The sequence below is a fragment of the Schistocerca piceifrons genome, chromosome 5 (assembly GCF_021461385.2).
Source record: "Schistocerca piceifrons isolate TAMUIC-IGC-003096 chromosome 5, iqSchPice1.1, whole genome shotgun sequence".
Lineage (NCBI taxonomy): Eukaryota > Metazoa > Arthropoda > Insecta > Orthoptera > Acrididae > Schistocerca > Schistocerca piceifrons.
Genome location: NC_060142.1, coordinates 134,127,035 through 134,145,644, shown reverse-complemented (window position 1 = coordinate 134,145,644; position 18,610 = coordinate 134,127,035). Strand labels below are relative to the sequence as shown.

General features: G+C 39.5%; 1 protein-coding gene across 1 annotated transcript in view; it reads left to right on the top strand.

The window, feature by feature from the left end:
• The window catches only part of LOC124798803 (monocarboxylate transporter 9-like), a 66,326-nt gene extending 50,476 nt beyond the window's left edge, over positions 1 to 15,850 (top strand). The window contains exon 6 of the mRNA XM_047262333.1: positions 15,726 to 15,850. Coding sequence (XP_047118289.1) covers positions 15,726 to 15,850 — 125 coding nt within the window. The remainder of the gene's footprint in view (positions 1 to 15,725) is intronic.
• The last annotated feature ends 2,760 nt before the right edge of the window (positions 15,851 to 18,610 follow it).

Below are 18,610 nucleotides of genomic sequence, written 5' to 3'. Positions count from 1 at the left end.
TTCGTGCCATTGTGGCCACCTGTAGGACCGAGCGCGCTCCGTCTACCTGCTGGCCGGAAGAGGGACAAAAGCTGGATTTCGTGGGGGAAGACATATTTACAGGTGTGTTCAAGGTCGTGACTGACTCAAGCGTCTGTGGGCTAAAGGTGAAAGACAGGCTGGTGGTATCGGAGAAGGGAGCGAAAAGAAAGATGGAAAGTGGCAGTAGTGGTTACGATAAAGATAATAGTAGTAGTAGAGGTAGTGACGAGGATGAAAATAACAGATATAGAAAGGCGGTTTTAAGGAGATTCCTGTTAATGGAGAATGTTAATTCCCGTTTGACTGACAATATGAAAATAAATGAGCACTTATGATAGGCAACTAAAGAAGCAATATTTATGTGAAACAGTTGACTGATTTTAAATAGAGTACTTATGGTACATATAGAAATAACGAAGCAATATTTACGTAAAAAAATGAAAAGAAAGAATAAAAATTAACTTATATTAGACAGAGTAAAATATGAGACTTTGTGTCTCGCGAGATTTTGCTCAGTCTTTCAGTTCGGACATGTTCGTCACCGTTTTCCTCCCTCCTTCCGTCTTGACTACGATCCTGCCATCCTGGGTCCATACATTTTGAAGGCCGAACTGTGTGATCGCAGTGTTCAAAACTTTTAGTCTTTCGCGCGTCAGATCGTTACAAGTTAAAGTAATCATAAATATTTTTGAGTAAGAAACTACAAACCCTGAATAAAATATACAACAGAATAAAGGAAATAAAAGAAGGAATAATTAAAATAAACAATGAAATAAGTAAAATAAAAGATGAAATAATTAAAGTAAAAGATAAAATGAATTAAGTCTAAAATGTGCAAATTCAAAATTTGATGGACATAGTTGATACTTATCTAAAAACAAATTGATTGTTAAACTAAAAAGTAAACTGATTCTTTTAAAATTCCAGTTGTTAAAAACTAATGGATTCCAGAATGAGATTTTCACTCTGCAGCAGAGTGTGCGCTGATATGAAACTTCCTGGCAGATTAAAACTGTGTGCCCGACCGAGACTCGAACTCAGGACCTTTGTCTTTCGTGGGCAAGCGCTCTACCATCTGAGCTTCCCAAGTACGACTCACGCCCCGTCCCCACAGTTTTACTTCTGCCAGTACCTCGCCTCCTACATTCCAAACTTTACAGAAGCTCTCCTGCGACCTTGCGGAACTAGCAGTCCTGAAAGAAAGGATATTGCGGAGACATGGCTTAGCCACAGCCTGGGGGACGTTTCCAGAATGAGATTTTCACTCTGCAGCGGAGTGTGTGCTGAGTTGAAACTTCCTGGCAGATTAAAACTGCAGAGTGAAAATCTCATTCTAGAATCTTTTATTTCTGACAAAGTTGAATAATGATAAATGTTATATTTCCCTTTAAACCCTTAAACTCTTTGTTACAGAATTCTTTACCATTATCTGATTGTAAATTATTTGGATTTCTAAGTTTTTTGAAATGCATCAACTATATTTTCAGCTTTTTTATCTTTAATAGGAACGCCAAATACAAATTCTGAGAAAACATAAATTATTGTTAATAAATATTTATAACCTTTGTTTATCTTTAAAATTCCTTTTAAACTACCAGAATCCATTTCAATTAGTTCAGCTTGCCATACATAATCTATATTAAAAGAATAATATTCTTCCTTTAAATTTTTTTCTAATTAGTTTATGTAGTTCATTAATTATATTTTCACGATTATTATTTTCATGAATATTATTTAAACCTTCACTGTCTACAAAATTTTGTTAGTTAATTTGTTCTTTTTAGATTTAAAAATTGTACTAATACCTTCAAGTCTTGGTCTTCCATTTGTAGTTATTACTCGATGTGGATTATGTGGTTTCTGTAAATTTTTTACATTTGTGCACTGCTTGATAATGTCTTTTTTGTTCCTCTAATTCTTTATCATTTTTCCTTTTGCTTAATAATACATTTGCAATTGCTGCAGATCCTCCAGCTAATGAACCAATAATTGTTAAATATGGTAAAGCACTAATAATAATGGAAGAAATCCACCTTCATGTTGTGTCAAACTTTTACCACCTTTCTTTTTCGTTAAATATTCTATAATTTTTAACAGAAGGAGTCCCTAATATGATAATTAATTTTCCATCAGTTTTGTTTATCTTTCTGACGTTTTCAGGTACAGTTCAAAATGGTTCAATTAAATTTAATTGTTCATTATTTAACTGTAATTAAATTGATTTTGGCAACTAATAACAAAGTGGGTTATAACTGACAAAATTCTCGCATTTCATAGTGATACGACAGCAAGAAACATAGGTCGACTAAATAACACCTGTACAAAATCAGAAACCAATTATTTAACTGTAACCCATTGTCCCTCCCTTTCCATGGACACATGTCTAAGCTGCTTTGGCTTATTGATAGCAATATGTCAGGTACAGACTGGATGATTTCCAAAAGATTTAGAGAAATATGGATAAAATTTATCAAGAAGTCTGATGACTGGGTTCTATTATTAAGTAAAAATTTTTAAGATAACTATTTTTTATATCCTCTTTCTTTTATCTGTTACTTCGCTGTTGGCAGCTACTGACATAAATTGTGTACTCAAAAAGGCTAGTAAAGTTAAATATTGACACTATTGGTGATTACGTTTACTGACAAAGTAAATGATTGGGAATTTACCTCTGTAGTATCAATTTCTCAGAGAAGTTAATCATGTTATGACATCTGTTCAAACAATGCCTGGGGCCATCGTTATTATCCAAAGTGTTTAGTGGATATTATTGAGGCTGTTTATAAATAAACAATCACTTTTCATTTATACTTCACTTCTCACCCAATTTGTCTTTTAGATAGCTTTGCATTAGTCATTAAACACCAGTACTAAAGAAACCACAACAATCTTACCTGATGCATTTTCTCTCTGAAAGTTTATATTCATACAAGGAAAAATTCACACGAAATTCTAAGCAAACACACAGTTTTTAAACATAAATACTATCTCGAAAACCTTATTGACATAATAGCATAAAAAAGAAGTAGTCTTATGGTGAGCAAAATTTACACTGGCAATAGGTGAAATTTAAAGGAAAATAGGAACAACGAAATGTAACATCTTCTTTGATGATCTGTGTAGACATGTCAGCACTAGGTATCAGATACCCACTTACAGTGAACTCCTGGGCCCAACCAACACGCAAGGCGCCAGCTGCAGCCATGAGTCTTGGGATTCACAACTCAGTCTTCATTTCCTCGTTATGAAAAGGGGTCCACAAACCTTCCATGGTTATTATTTTCGATATGTATAAGACTTGCTTGTATTTGTTACTTCTTGATAACACCATAGGCCACCACCCATAGAACTGTGTACGTCTCCGCAACACAGAAACAGAGCTTGCTCACAGAAAATTTAATCTTCATGACAATAGCTTCTCAAAATAATAGATTCGGTTGAATGTTGCAGATCCTTTTACATCAAACAAAGAAAACCAGAAGATCTTCCTATTGCTGGTCACGTAAAATCAGTATAGTATCAAAAGTTGCAAGTTTCACAAAACAGAATGCCATCGCTACTACATTGATCTCTAAATGTTCTCTCTCTGGTATCAATAAATGTTCAGTTTACGTGTCACACAACTCTGGATAATATCATAACTGGATAATTTATCTTCAGAATTTAACTGCGATTAACATGAGCTGCCCGGTAATACGATTCAGTTTATCTGCAGTCAGAACTTTACTTAATAACATATTGTATTCATAGATACTAACACATGTAAAAACTCAGTATCGACAAGTAATATTATTGCCTTTATAAATTGATTGAAACGACAATTTAACTTCACACAAGTGCATAACGATACTGAAAAGCCTTTCAAGATTACATAACTATCAATGGTCTCAGTTACATGTAATTCTCAATTAACACTAAACCTAAGTACTGACTACTAATATAATCATAGTAAAACACATTATGAATTGTCTCTTGAATGTTCAATGTCACGAGTTATTACGATCTTCTGGATTGTTCTGTCTTAGAATACACAGTTTCAGTACAGCGAAAGAGTCCACATTATGATCAAAAACATATTATACTCATTTTTTGAAACTCTAATTACCTTTCTATGTTTAATTAATTTTCAATCAATTTGAAGGATTAATCTCTTGAATATGCAGGCTCAAATTATTGAACTCTGTAGTTTGAATCCTGATAAGTCCAGAATATTCTTCAGAAATATTCTGAAGTGCTTTATCTTTATTGACATTATAAAACAACACTGAGTGAATGAATCACACATGTTTAATGTTTACAGTCTGAGAATCTCTACATAATTGGTTACAACATTACGTTTCATCATTTATTTCGATATTTTAACAATGCTATAAGAGTGTCAGCAAAGTCCCCAAGGCATCCTCCCGTCGGCTGGCTGTCGGCTGCACTGTAATAATGACTGCATTCGGACACGGACGAAACGGCAACACACTTCTGTTGTAACTTGTCGCTGTCATGGTTGTCATGCGAAACAAATCAAATACAGTTATTTTTGTAGGTATAATAGCATGGAAAACAACTGACACTATGACAAACGTTATAATTAACCTGATATCATATAGCACAAATAAACACTTCGGGTTTCACTTGCTTTTGAAGTACTACAATGCACTTGTGGCGTGAGCAATCAACACGCAAAATTCGCTTGGAAACATGCATCTGAGGCAGTTATTTGAATGAGACGACTTGTTACTTTGAAAGTATCTAAACGATGCTCCCATTCTACATTTTGCGCCACTTTAGTGAACAATAAGTAATATTTTGTTGTGCGTATTATTCATTTCTGACATTGCCTAAAAGTGACTGATTGCTAGTAAAGAGTAGGGCTCCAAGACAAGATGGTGTACACGCTCTTTGTTCGTGGCTGAAGATCACGCTAAAAACTTTCTAATAAAACAACTTTATTAGGAAGCCAAAAATCGTTTCCAAATTGTAATAAAGAAAATTTTTCAATGTGAAACCAACTACAAATAACTGCCAACATGTTACATACATTTTAACAGTTCATCTGTGGTATGCAGCTGAGATACACCGATAATGAATCATGACACTTGTACAGCTGTTTTATCACAAAATATCAGATGGCAATGAAGAACCGGATGACGCCCTTTCCACCATTTAGATTTCTTGATCACCATCTTTCGATGCAGAAACAATGATGTGGCACCAGAAAATCTGATGAGTCACTGTCAGTATTCCGAAGAACAGAATTTGAGTTCCGAATCCAGGAGCTGTGCATCGTGCTACGAGACTGCCAAAGGTAGATTCCGATTTCAAGATATACCTCCTCAAATATAAGCTTCAGTTGCCTCACTGGCAGAAGAGGTCTTTAGGAAGAGTAAAAATTTTTCTTGTCCGAACGAACGAATCAGACTGTCTTGCCTCATAATATGAAATTGATACATCTTATCATAATTTATACTTCATGAGTCAACTGATAAATTATCGATGATATGGGCATATGTAAGACTGCTATGAAAAAAAAAATTCCAGTCGTCTGGTACTTTCCTTAATGTGAATACATTATGATGATTTTCCAACATCGGATTAGACAAGTATGCGGCAAGTCAAAAGGCAAATAGACGAAGGAGCAGACGAAAAAAAAGTCCATTCTGCATCAAACTGAGTTTTCTTCCTTCACAAATATGCAATTATCGTCTTTTGTAACTTCTGGACAAGAATTTTCTTCAGGAGAGATCCTATCAGCTGCGACTTTTCATCACCAAAGAGAATTGTTATTTCCAGAAAGAGAAGATGACGAGGGCATTCTCACAAAAGACGAAGGTGAGAAACAATTTTTTTCTTAGGTCGTGGTTGGAGGAGCCAAATGCAACCAAATCTTATATCTGTTATAGAAGCTGTAAGCATTATTAACTAAATAATATTTTATTTACAATTTTCACGTTTTTCAGAAGACTTAAAAAATATGTTTGGAAAATAAATAAATAAATTTGTTCTGTTTGTGATCGCATTGTCAGTATGTAAAACTTCTGAAGTTTCGGTCACTTTTGAAAGTGACATTTTTTAGGATGTTCAAGAAGTATTAGGGGTCCCATATAAAAAACACCTTGAAGAGGTCACTTGCAACAGTGACCGAAACGTCGGTGGTTTTACATTTTACGTATTGACAGTATGGACACAAACTCAGAGAAATTTTACTGATTGTGAGAATGTCCGCGGAAGCGTACGTTTATATGTTTTTCGGAAAGTTTATAGACTGAAGATCCAAGAAACCTGTACACCTGCCCAATATCGTCTAGGAACACCGCGAACATGCAGAAGTACCGCAACACGAGGTGGCATGGACTCAACTAATGTCTGAAGTAATGTTGGAGGGAACTGAAACCACGAATCCTGCAGGGTTCTCCATAAAGAGTACAAGGGATTGGAGATCTCTTCTGAACAGCACGTTGCAAGGCATCTCACATATGGTCAATGATGTTCATATCTGGGGAGTCTGGTGCCCAGCGGAAGTGTTTAAACTCAGAAGAGGGTTCCTAGAGCCACTCTGTAGCAATTATGGACGTGTGGGGTGTCGCATTGTCCTGCTGCAAGTCGGAATGCACAATGGATATGAATGGATGTTGGTGATCAGACAGGATGATTACGTACGTGTAATTTGTCAGAGTCGTATCTAGCCGTAAGAGGGGTCCCATATCTCTACAACTGCACACGCCCCACACCAATAAAGAGCCTGCACCAGCTTGAACAATCCCCTGCTTACATGCAGGGTCCACCGAGTGATTCATGAGGATGTCTCCATACCCATACACGTCCATCCGCTCGATACAATTTGAAAGGAGACTCGCACAACCAGGCAACATGTTTCCAGTCATCAACAGTCCCATAGCTCGCGTGTCAACAATAACACCACATTCAAACTCATTTTAATCTTGATAACCCGGCATCGTAGCAGCAGTAAGTGATCTAAGAACTGCGCCATATATTTGTTGTGTTATAGGCGTTGCCGATCGCAGCACCGTATTCTGCCTGTTTACATATCTCTGTATTTGAAAACGTATGACTGTACCAGTTTCTTTGGCGCATCAGCGTATCAAAAAATTTTATCAAGCGCTGCGTTGGCCATGATGTTTTCCATCTACATCTACATCTACAACCACATGGATACTCTGCAAATCACATTTAAGTGCCTGGCAGAGGGTTCATCGAATCACCTTCTCAATTCTCTATTATTACAATCTCGTATAGCGAGCGGAAAGAATGAACACCTAAATATCTTTCCGTACGATCTCTAATTTCCCTTATTTTATCTTGGTGATCGTTGCTCCCTATGTAAGTCGGTGTCAACAAAATATTTTCGCATTCGGAGGAGAAAGTTGGTGATTGGAATTTCCTGAGAAGATTCCGTCGCAACGAAAATTGCCTTTCTTTTAATGATGTCCATCCCAAATCCTATATCATTTCTGTGACGCTCTCTCCCATATTTCGCGATAATACAAATCGTGCTGCCTTTCTTTGAACTTTTTCGATGTACTCAGTCAGTCCTATCTGGTAAGGATCTTACACCGCGCAGTAGTATTCTAAAAGAGGACAGACAAGCGTAGTGTAGGCAGTCTCCTTAGTAGGTCTGTTACATTTTCTAAGTGTCCTGTCAATATAACGCAGTCTTTGGTTAGCCTTCCCCACAACATTTTCTATGCGTTACTTCCAATTTACGATGTTCGTAATTGTAATATCTAGGTATTTAGTTGAATTTACGACTTTTAGATTAGACTGATTTATCGTGTAACCGAAGTTTAACGAGTTCCTTTTAGCACTCATGTGGATGACCTCACACTTTTCGCTATTGAAGGTCAACTGCCACTTTTCGCAGCATTCCGATATTTCTTCAAAATCGTTTTGCAGTTTGTTTTGATCTTCTGATGACTTTATTAGTCGATAAACGTCAGCGTCATCTGCAAACAACCTAAGACGGAAGCTCAAATCGTTAATATAGATAATGAACAGCAAAGGGCCTATAACACTACCATGGCGAACGCCAGAAATCACTTCTATTTTACTCGATGACTTTCCGTCAATTACAACGAACTGTGACCTCTCTGACAAATAACAGATCCAGTCACGTAATTGAGACGATATTCCATAAGCACGCAATTTCGCTACGAGCCGCTTGTGTGGTACAGTGTCATAAGGCTTCCGGAAATCCATAAATACGGAATCGATCTGAAATCCGATATCAATGGCACTCAGCACTTCATGTGAATGAAGAGCTAGTTGAGTTTCACAAGAACGATGTTTTCTAAACCCATGTTGACTGTGTGTCAATAGACCGTTTTCTTCGAGGCAATTCATTATGTTCGAACACAACATATGTTCTAAAATCCTGCTACATATCGACGTTAATGATATGGGCCTGTAATTTAGAGGATTACTCCTACTACCTTTCTTGAATGTTGGTGTGACTTGTGCCACTTTCCAGTCTCTGGGTACGGATCTTTCGTCGTGCGAACGGTTGGATATGATTGTTAAGTATGGAGCTAATGCATCAGCATACTCCGAAAGGAACCTAACTGGTATACAGTCTGGACCAGAAGACATGCTTTTATTAAGTGATTTGAGTTGCTTCACTACTCCGAGGATATTTACTTCTACGTTACTCATGTTGGCAGCAGTTCTCGATTCGAATTCTGGAATATTTTTGTGAAGGCATTTCGGAAGGCTGTGTTTAGTAACTCTGCTTTGGTAACACTCTCACTGATAGTATCTCCATTGCTATCGTGCAGAGAAGGCATTGATTGTTTCTCGCCGCTAACATACTTCCCATGCCTCTTTGGATTTTCTTCCAGGTTTCGAGACACAGTTTCGTTGTGAAAACTGTTATAGGCATCTCGCATTGAAGTCCCCGCTAAATTTCGAGCTTCTGTAAAAGATCGACAATCTTGGGGATTTTGCGTCTGTTTAAATTTGGCATGTTTGTTTCGTTGTTTCTGCAACAGTGTTCTAACCCGTTTTGTGTACCAAGGAGGATCAGCTCCGTCGTTTGTTAATTTATTTGGCATAAGTCTCTCAATTGCTGCCGATACTGTTTCTTTGAATTTAAGCCACATCTGGTCTACACTTATATTATTAATTTGGAATGAGTGGAGATTGTCTCTCAGGAAGGCGTCAAGTGAATTTTTATCTGCCATTTTGAATAGGTATATTTTTCGAGGATTTGGGGATTACCATATTCAATCTTGTTACGACAGCCCTGTGTTCACTAATCCCTGAATCGGTTTTGATGCTCGTTATTTGATGTTCGTTATTAACTCAGTAAGTTCTCTTAGTATAAAAAAGGAACGGCAGAGATTATGAAGTGTAGAGCTTTTAGAAATGAACTTAATCGACGTGTATTTAAATTCTCAACTTCAAGCTGCTTTGAGGTCGTCTAGAAGTTGGCAGTTTAATTAGAAATTTCCTTCAGACTTTTCTTATATTTGACTGGAACAAAGGTTCACCTTTCGGGAGTAACCAATAGTTAAAGGCAACCTAATTCTCCATTGGGAACAGTAGCAAAACAAGCAAGTGTACGTTACTACTAATGAATGCAACAACATATTCTACCCATTTTATCGGGGTCCTGAGAAGAGTAGAGTAAGATTTAATATTGCCTGATGACTATCTTAGAGTCATGATTGTAAGCTGTAGCTGAAAATTAGCCGCTGGAAACAGTTTGTGAGTGTCGACGACGTCTTTGCCGCTAGTTATCTCACAGCCTAGAACGTATTTGTAACATTGGTGTATGAGCGTCTGTACAGAATGGTTTCGCGAATTGTATTGTGCCGTATCATACTCGACATGCTGTCCTGCGGTAGGAAGCTCTAAGAGGTGTTATGTTGTTGTTTCTTATAGACGATGGTTGAAAAAATGAAAGCAGCGGATATGCTAGACTTCTGTACTTGCATGTGATCTGAGTGTGTCGATTGGCACCAGATACCTTCGAGTTTAACGTACAGTCCCACCGAACGGTGTTTTGGCCAGTATTTTAATATTGATCCATCGAAGGCGACAAATATGACGTGTTATGCTATAGTAGACCACAGCTGAACTAAAGGAGATTTCTCTCTCTCTCTCTCACTTTTTCCTGTCTTGCACTTTCTCCCGTAGACCTTCCAGGTTGGAACACATTGCTTCTGTGATGCCATCGATCCATCTCATCCTCTGACGTCATTTTCTTCTAGTTCCTTCAATCTTCCCCAGCATTAATGTTTTTTCCAGCGAGGCATGCCTTCGCATTGTGTGTCCCAAGTAGGTCAGCTTTTGTTTTAACATTAGACCTTCCAGGGAGAAATCTGGTTTTATTTGCTCGAATATTGATCTGTTGGTTCTCTTTGCAGTCCGTGGAACTGTAAGAAGTTTCCTCCAACACCACGATTCGAAGGAGTCAATTCTTCGTCATTCAGCCTTTCTAATGGTACAGGTCTCACATCCATACATCACAACGGGAAAGACCATAGCCCTCACAATACGGATCTTTGTTGCTAGTGTCATATCTCTGGAACTTATAACCTTGACAAGGTTTGACATCGCCTGTCTACCGAGCAACAGGCGTCTCCGGATTTCATGGCTGCAGTCGCCATCAGCAGAGATCTGGGAATCGAGATAACTGAATGTGGTCATTACCTCCATGGTTTCTCCTGCTATATCCCACGAATTGGTAGGTGTAGTTGCCATAATTTTCGCTTTCTTCACATTCAGCATAAGACCGTCCTTTTCGCTTTCGTCTTTGACCTTCAGTAAGAGTGTTCTCAATTCTTCTTCACTTTCTGCCAACAGGATCGTATCATCCGCGTACCTGAGGTTGTTTACATTTATTCCAGCTATTTTAATTCCTGTTTCTCCTTCATCTAGCCTCGCATTCCTCATAACATGTTCTACATACAGATTGAATAAGTACAGTGACAGTATGCAGCCTTGCCGGACCCCTTTCTGAATCTTTATCCATTTCGTTGTTCCATACATAGTTCTCACCGTGGCTTCTTGGTCGAGGTATAAACTCCGTATCAGATGAATGAGGTGATCTGGTACACCCATGTTTTTCAGTACGTTCCATAATTTGTTGTGATCGACGCAGTCAGAGGCTTTGGCGTAGTCAATAAAGCAGAGGTACACATCTTTCTGGAATTCTCTCGCTTTTTCCATAATTCACCGAATGTTAGCAATTTGATCTCTAGTTCCTCTTCCTTTCCTAAATCCAGCTTGTTCTTCTGGTAGCTCTCGATCTAGATATTGGCGAAGTCTATTTTGTAAGATTTTCAACATAACTTTGCTAGCATGTGAAATAAGTGCGATTGTTCGGTAATCTGAGCATTCTTTAGAACTTCTCTTCTTTGGAATGGGGATGAATACTGATCTTTTCCAGTCTTCTGGCCACTGCTGCGTGATCCATATTTTTTGACATATTGAGTGCAGCACTTTCACTTCATCCTTTCCAGTGACTTTAAACAATTCTGCTGGTATTTCATCATGTCCACTAGTTTTGTTATCAGCCATATTTTCAAGGGCCCACTGGATTTCGCTCTCCAAAATATCTGGCTCTAGTTCTAAATTAACATTAACATCAGCAGTAGGAGCCCTGTCATTATGCAGTTCTTTCTTGTATAGGTCTTCTACATATTCTGTCCATCTTTCCTTAACATCCTACGCTTCACTCAGATCTTTCCCGTTTCTGTCTTTTATCATTCCAATTTTTGCCTGGAATTTTCCTTTAATTTCTCTAATTTTCTTATAAAGATCTCTTGTCTTCCCCATTCGGTTACTACACTCCTGGAAATTGAAATAAGAACACCGTGAATTCATTGTCCCAGGAAGGGGAAACTTTATTGACACATTCCTGGGGTCAGATACATCACATGATCACACTGACAGAACCACAGGCACATAGACACAGGCAACAGAGCATGCACAATGTCGGCACTAGTACAGTGTATATCCACCTTTCGCAGCAATGCAGGCTGCTATTCTCCCATGGAGACGATCGTAGAGATGCTGGATGTAGTCCTGTGGAACGGCTTGCCATGCCATTTCCACATGGCGCCTCAGTTGGACCAGCGTTCGTGCTGGACGTGCAGACCGCGTGAGACGACGCTTCATCCAGTCCCAAACATGCTCAATGGGGGACAGATCCGGAGATCTTGCTGGCCAGGGTAGCTGACTTACACCTTCTAGAGCACGTTGGGTGGCACGGGATACATGCGGACGTGCACTGTCCTGTTGGAACAGCAAGTTCCCTTGCCGGTCTAGACATGGTAGAACGATGGGTTCGATGACGGTTTGGATGTACCGTGCACTATTCAGTGTCCCCTCGACGATCACCAGTGGTGTACGGCCAGTGTAGGAGATCGCTCCCCGCACCATGATGCCGGGTGTTGGCCCTGTGTGCCTCGGTCGTACGCAGTCCTGATTGTGGCGCTCACCTGCACGGCGCCAAACACGCATTCGACCATCATTGGCACCAAGGCAGAAGCGACTCTCATCGCTGAAGACGACACGTCTCCATTCGTCCCTCCATTCACGCCTGTCGCGACACCACTGGAGGCGGGCTGCACGATGTTGGGGCGTGAGCGGAAGACGGCCTAACGGTGTGCGGGAGCGAAGCCCAGCTTCATGGAGACGGTTGCGAATGGTCCTCGCCGATACCCCAGGAGCAACAGTGTCCCTAATTTGCTGGGAAGTGGCGGTGCGGTCCCCTACGGCACTGCGTAGGATCCTACGGTCTTGGCGTGCATCCGTGCGTCGCTGCGGTCCGGTCCCAGGTCGACGGGCACGTGCACCTTCCGCCGACCACTGGCGACAACATCGATGTACTGTGGAGACCTCACGCCCCACGTGTTGAGCAATTCGGCGGTACGTCCACCCGGCCTCCCGCATGCCCACTATACGCCCTCGCTCAAAGTCCGTCAACTGCACATACGGTTCACGTCCACGCTGTCGCGGCGTGCTACCAGTGTTAAAGACTGCCATGGAGCTCCGTATGCCACGGCAAACTGGCTGACACTGACGGCAGCGGCGCACAAATGGTGCGCAGCTAGCGCCATTCGAGGGCCAACACCGCGGTTCCTGGTGTGTCCGCTGTGCCGTGCGTGTGATCATTGCTTGTACAGCCCTCTCGCAGTGTCCGGAGCAAGTATGGTGGGTCTGACACACCGGTTTCAATGTGTTCTTTTTTCCATTTCCAGGAGTGTATCTTCAGCTTCCTTGCACTTTTCATTAAGGAATATATTTTTATCTCTTCTAGCTAATTTCTGAAAATCTTTATTTAATTCAAACATAGCTGATCTATCTCCCTTGATTTTTGCTTTCCTTCGTTCTTCTGTAACTTGCAGTGCCTCAACTGATAGCCGTCTAGCCTTCTTACTGTTCATTTTGTTGGGAATGTGTTTCTCTGCGGCCTCCTTGACAGTATTAGCTACTTCTGTCCACATCTCTTGCGAGCTTTTGTCCTCCAGCTGTAATACATTAAATCTGTTTTGTACCTCTACAGCGTAGTCGGAGGGTATAGAATTAAGGTCGTATCTGCAAGTTGGGATACTTTTTGCTACATTATGAAGTTTCAGCCGAAATTTTGCAATCAGGAGCTCATGATCTGATCCGCAGTCAGCCCCAGGTCTTGTTGTAGCTGACTGAACCGCGCTCTTCCACCTCTGATTACAAAGTATGTAATCAATTTGGTTCCGGTGTTGGCCATCTGGCGAAGTCCAGGTATATAGGCGTCATTTTGGTAGTTGAAACAGTGTATTAGTACTTATCAATGAATTTTCTTGGCGGAATTGTAGGAGTCTCTGTCCAGCTTCATTTGTTGTACCAAGACCATATTTCCCTGTTATACCTTCTACAGCTTGATTTCCCACTTTTGCATTCCAATCTCCAACTATGAAGACGATATCCTGTTTTGGTGTTGACAGTAGTAATTCTTGTAAATCTCCATAGAACTGGTCAATAATTTCCTTTTCAGCATCGGTTGTTGGTGCATAAACTTGAATTACTGTGATGTTGAGGGGCTGACCTTGAAGTCTGATGGACATCATTCTATCATTTTTATATTTGCATCCCATTACAGCTTTTCTCACTTTATCACTAACTATGAAGGCTACTCCTTTACTTCTGTTGTTATCGTGCCCAGAATAATACACCATATGGCCATCCGAAGCAAATTCTCCGATGTCAGTCCACCTCATTTCGCTTATTCCCAATATGTCGATGTTAATTTTCTCCATTTGTCTTTTCACTATGTCTAGTTTTCCTTGATACATGGATCTTACACTCCATGATCCTATGCAGTGCTTCTCTTTGCACCATCTTACTCTTCGTGAAGCTGCTCTCAACCTGGTTCCCCCCGGAGATCCGATCGGGGAACTTGAAACTCCAGAACATTTTGAGCTGAGTGAAGCCATGGGCTTTTCTTGGGATAGTTGAGTGGAGGTTTCCCGTTGCCTTCTACTGTCCAACTCCTATCTGCTCACCGACTCAGTTTCCCGCTGGAGTTGGTTACCCAACCTTCTGCTGAGCTGCTCGGCTTAACAGGGGCACCACTTGTAGGTAGGAAGTTTAAGAATTGAGGTGACAGGGACTGTGAGAACTAAAGGAGATTTATAACATCCAAAATCGCCAACTACATAATGAGTTTTAGCTCAATGATAGTAGCCGCATCTGTCTAAAATAGTATATTGTCGTTATGAAGTTATAGTACTTGTGAGCATAGTTTAGCTTGGTGACATTGTTTTAGTATCAATTTTGTAGTGAACATTAAGTATTTAGAACCACAAAACTATTACTAGTAAATATTAACTGCTTGGAAGTGCAAGTTTGTTAATATGGAGCAGATGTTGAGGCTAAATGGCGTTGCCGAAGTAGGAAATTAAGTCAGTTATCTGTGACACTTATATGGTGTTTCGTGACAACAACATTTGCCATTGTTAAGTGCAGATAAAGATTTATAGACTCAGTCACTGTTAGAGTAGCATTTTTGATTGTTTGTTCATTAGCTATAAATTTAGGGCTGTGGCAGAATATTTAATGTATGTTACGAAAACATCTTTATGACTCACTGTGTTACAGTTCGACAATAGTTATTAACCATGAGACTGAAAATGTCATTGAAAAACCTTCGGCAGTTACCATTGCATCAGAAGCGCATGAAGAACTCTAGATTATTTCGAAATCAAGACCACTAAATAATTTAAGAAAAGCGTATGATATGCTGTAGTTGTATTGGGAGATAAAACCATAATACTGATGATGTCCAGGGCACTCTGGAAAGTTGAGACTGAAAGTCTTATAAACAGGGTAACTTGAAGAAGATGGTATCTTCGTATGTGGAGAGATCGAATCAGTCCTTCAATAAAAGATAACGAAGTGTTGGTAAACAATCCCTGCTTTACAATTCCAAGATAATGGATTTGTCCAGATCTCTTTTACTTTTATTTTAAGTACTTTAAGTAACTAATTCAAACTTTCAACTTCCTGACATTTTTCTGTGTAAAGCAGGTTGATTCTGATTCAGATCAAGCACAATATTTTTGCAGAGAATTGTATAATTTTGCTGCACTGTAGAATTAGCACATAAATTATATAACTGGGCTCTGTGGCTAGTTTTCATTCATTTATGTGAATGGTTTAAGCAAATGGACTCGTTATCACATTCTTCACTTGTCTTCCATTTTCAGGTTACGTCCGTGACGCGACAGGAGACTACCCGCTGTGTATTCACCTGCTGACTGTGTTGTTGCTCGTCGCCATGGCTGCTTGGCTCATAGAGGGCGCCATGCATTGGTGCCACCGAAAGAGATGATTCCAAACTTCAGTTAACGATGAAGAGTAACCAGACGGAGAACAATGATATCTCTCTCTACATCTGAACAGGAATCTTATATTTAAAGCATTTTGCACATCTGTAAGCTTCTTCATGAAATCTCATAGGGAAATTAAGTTATAAATTGTGTGTTAATTTGACGTGTGTTAATTTCATCTTTACTCATATTACCCTTCTGACAGAAATCAACAATGCTAACTTCTCAATATCTATAGTGGGACGTCACATGGAACATACTGTAAGTTAACCACGTACATAACTACGTCTTGCAGAGTTTACCAAGTCCTGTGAAATTGTAAAATGTACAAATGGTGCTTTCAACCAAAACAGTGTTGAAACGATGTAAAACAGAAATAAAGGTAATTTCAGGAGTAAAAAGAACAGAAATATTTTTTTTCCTGAGTAACAAATATCTTACTATACACTATAATGCATATATCTGGATGCCTCATAAACAAAAATATCTCCTGAATGGTAGACTTGCCATACTATCATGTGTCTATACCAAAAATGTGCCAAATGCAACAGAAATTTCTCTGTAAATGGAACAAAATAGATAATGATGCTGCAGGATCAGTTTACACTTGAGCGCCGAAACTTCTGATTCTCTTTCTGCCTTATACAGATTCATTGTTACAAGTCGCTCATTGATTTCAGTGACGTTTAATACGATGTTAGCAGTTTTGAATCGACCTATTTTGTCCACTTCTCCACGACTGGATTATTCATTTGTCTAAGTAACGTTATCCCCTTCCTCTTCCTTTCATAATATCGTGCTGTTCACTTTACTTCTTCATTGCTGTGATACAAACGGACATACTTAAAATGTTTTTCTCTAATTGCAACAAAATATTGGAATAAATAAATCTCTACTCTTCGTGAAGGATGTGTAAATATATTTAAATATATTGTACTCTTGTACCTCTGTAATTCATCTTTACTCACTATGTAATGTCGAACATGTTATCCTAAATGGCTAATTTAAAAGATTTCTCCGTGTCTAAAACTACCTTAGTGGCTTATTGGTTCTTCTTATGTCTCCCTTCAGTTGCTGACTCGAAGTTGAGGCTCGACTGCATTTATATGAAGGCGTCAGAGCAATAAACAATGTGTATAAAAAAGAATCACCCGATTTCGCACGTCTATAGTTCTGAAACTAATAAACATATGCAATGAATTTTGGTTTTTGATGAACAGGAAACTCAAAAACTTTTTTCCTTACCTTTTCATAGGTTTTCAATATGCCCTAATTGAGATGTACGGTATATGTGAATGCGGTATTCAAATTGTTCCCACACTGTAGCGAGCATGTCTTCAATTACAGATTCCACAGCTGCTGTTATGCAATGCCTCAGTTCATTCATTGTTGTTGGTAACGGAACCACATAGAGTCTTTTATAAACCCCACAAGAAATAATCACATACAGTCAGGTCCGGTGACGTTGGAGGCCAGTAACGTAAGGTTGAATCATTTGGTCCAGTGCCACCGACCCATCGTACAGTAATCCTTTGAATTAAAAATTCCCGCATTTCCAGATGTCAGTGTGGCGGTGTCCCATCCTGTTGGTAAACGAAGTCGTTCGAATCAGTTTCCAACTGTGTGAAAAGAAAGTTCTCAACCGTATCGAGATACATGCCTCCTATAAAGTGTTCTCGCTAAAGAAAAATGGTCCTTTCCTGTTTTCCCGTGAAACTGCACAAAACACATTAAATTTTGGAGAATCCCTCTTATACAACTTCCTGTGGTAGTTCAGTACCCCACATTCTCACATTATGACGGATCACACTTCTATTTAAATGGAATGTTGCCTCATCAGTAAACACCAAGCGTGGAATCAGACTGTCATCCTCCATGTTGCCAAGAACGAAATTACAGAACTCCACATGTTGTTGTTTGTCATCTTCACAGCACCCTTTCATGTAAAACACATCTTGAAAATACCTCTTCCAAGATAAATATTCGTCACTATATTATTCAAAAAATGTGTGAAATGACATGAGGAGCTTCAGCAGATATCTTGCGCACATCATTCGTTCCGCAGGTCTTCTCAAAGGCCGAGTGTTGTGCCTCGCTGTGGCCAAACATTTGCCACACTAACTTGATCGACTTCCAGTTGAAACACTCTATGCAGTTAATAACTGGGGCAATCCTAGCAAAACCCATTTATAGGCTTCCTCTGCTGAGCAACATTTGTCCTTGCTTCGGGAATACAACAAGCTACAGGAGAACCTGGAATTACCCATAGAGGGAGACATACCAAGTTGCCACTAAATACACTCCGTTCAACAAACCCACTTTTACGGCAAGCAGAACAGTTAAATGCTAGTAAAATCGATGTGACAGACCTGTGGGTGCGGAACTGTCGACTTACTGAAAATCCTGAAGAGCGTGAATGAGTCCGAAAGTATAACTGTGGTACTACTGACACAGAAATCGACAGGAAAGTATGGGTCAAACGGAACAGAGCTCGCAGAGGGCATCATCGATGCACATAATAATTTTACAAATGGGGTGCTACAGATCTCCAGTTTGTAAGAGTGGGGCTCCAAACAGACAATCAAACACATTAGAGATGAATGACTCTTGTGTTCCTATCAAGGGAGTCGGAGCGACTGCATGAAAACTAATGATACAGGTCTTATATGTATTACGAACTGAGATACTGACATTTTATTAGTTTTATAAGTAGTTTTCTTATCGTTTGCATATACTAGTGTTATATAACCGTATTTTTACAC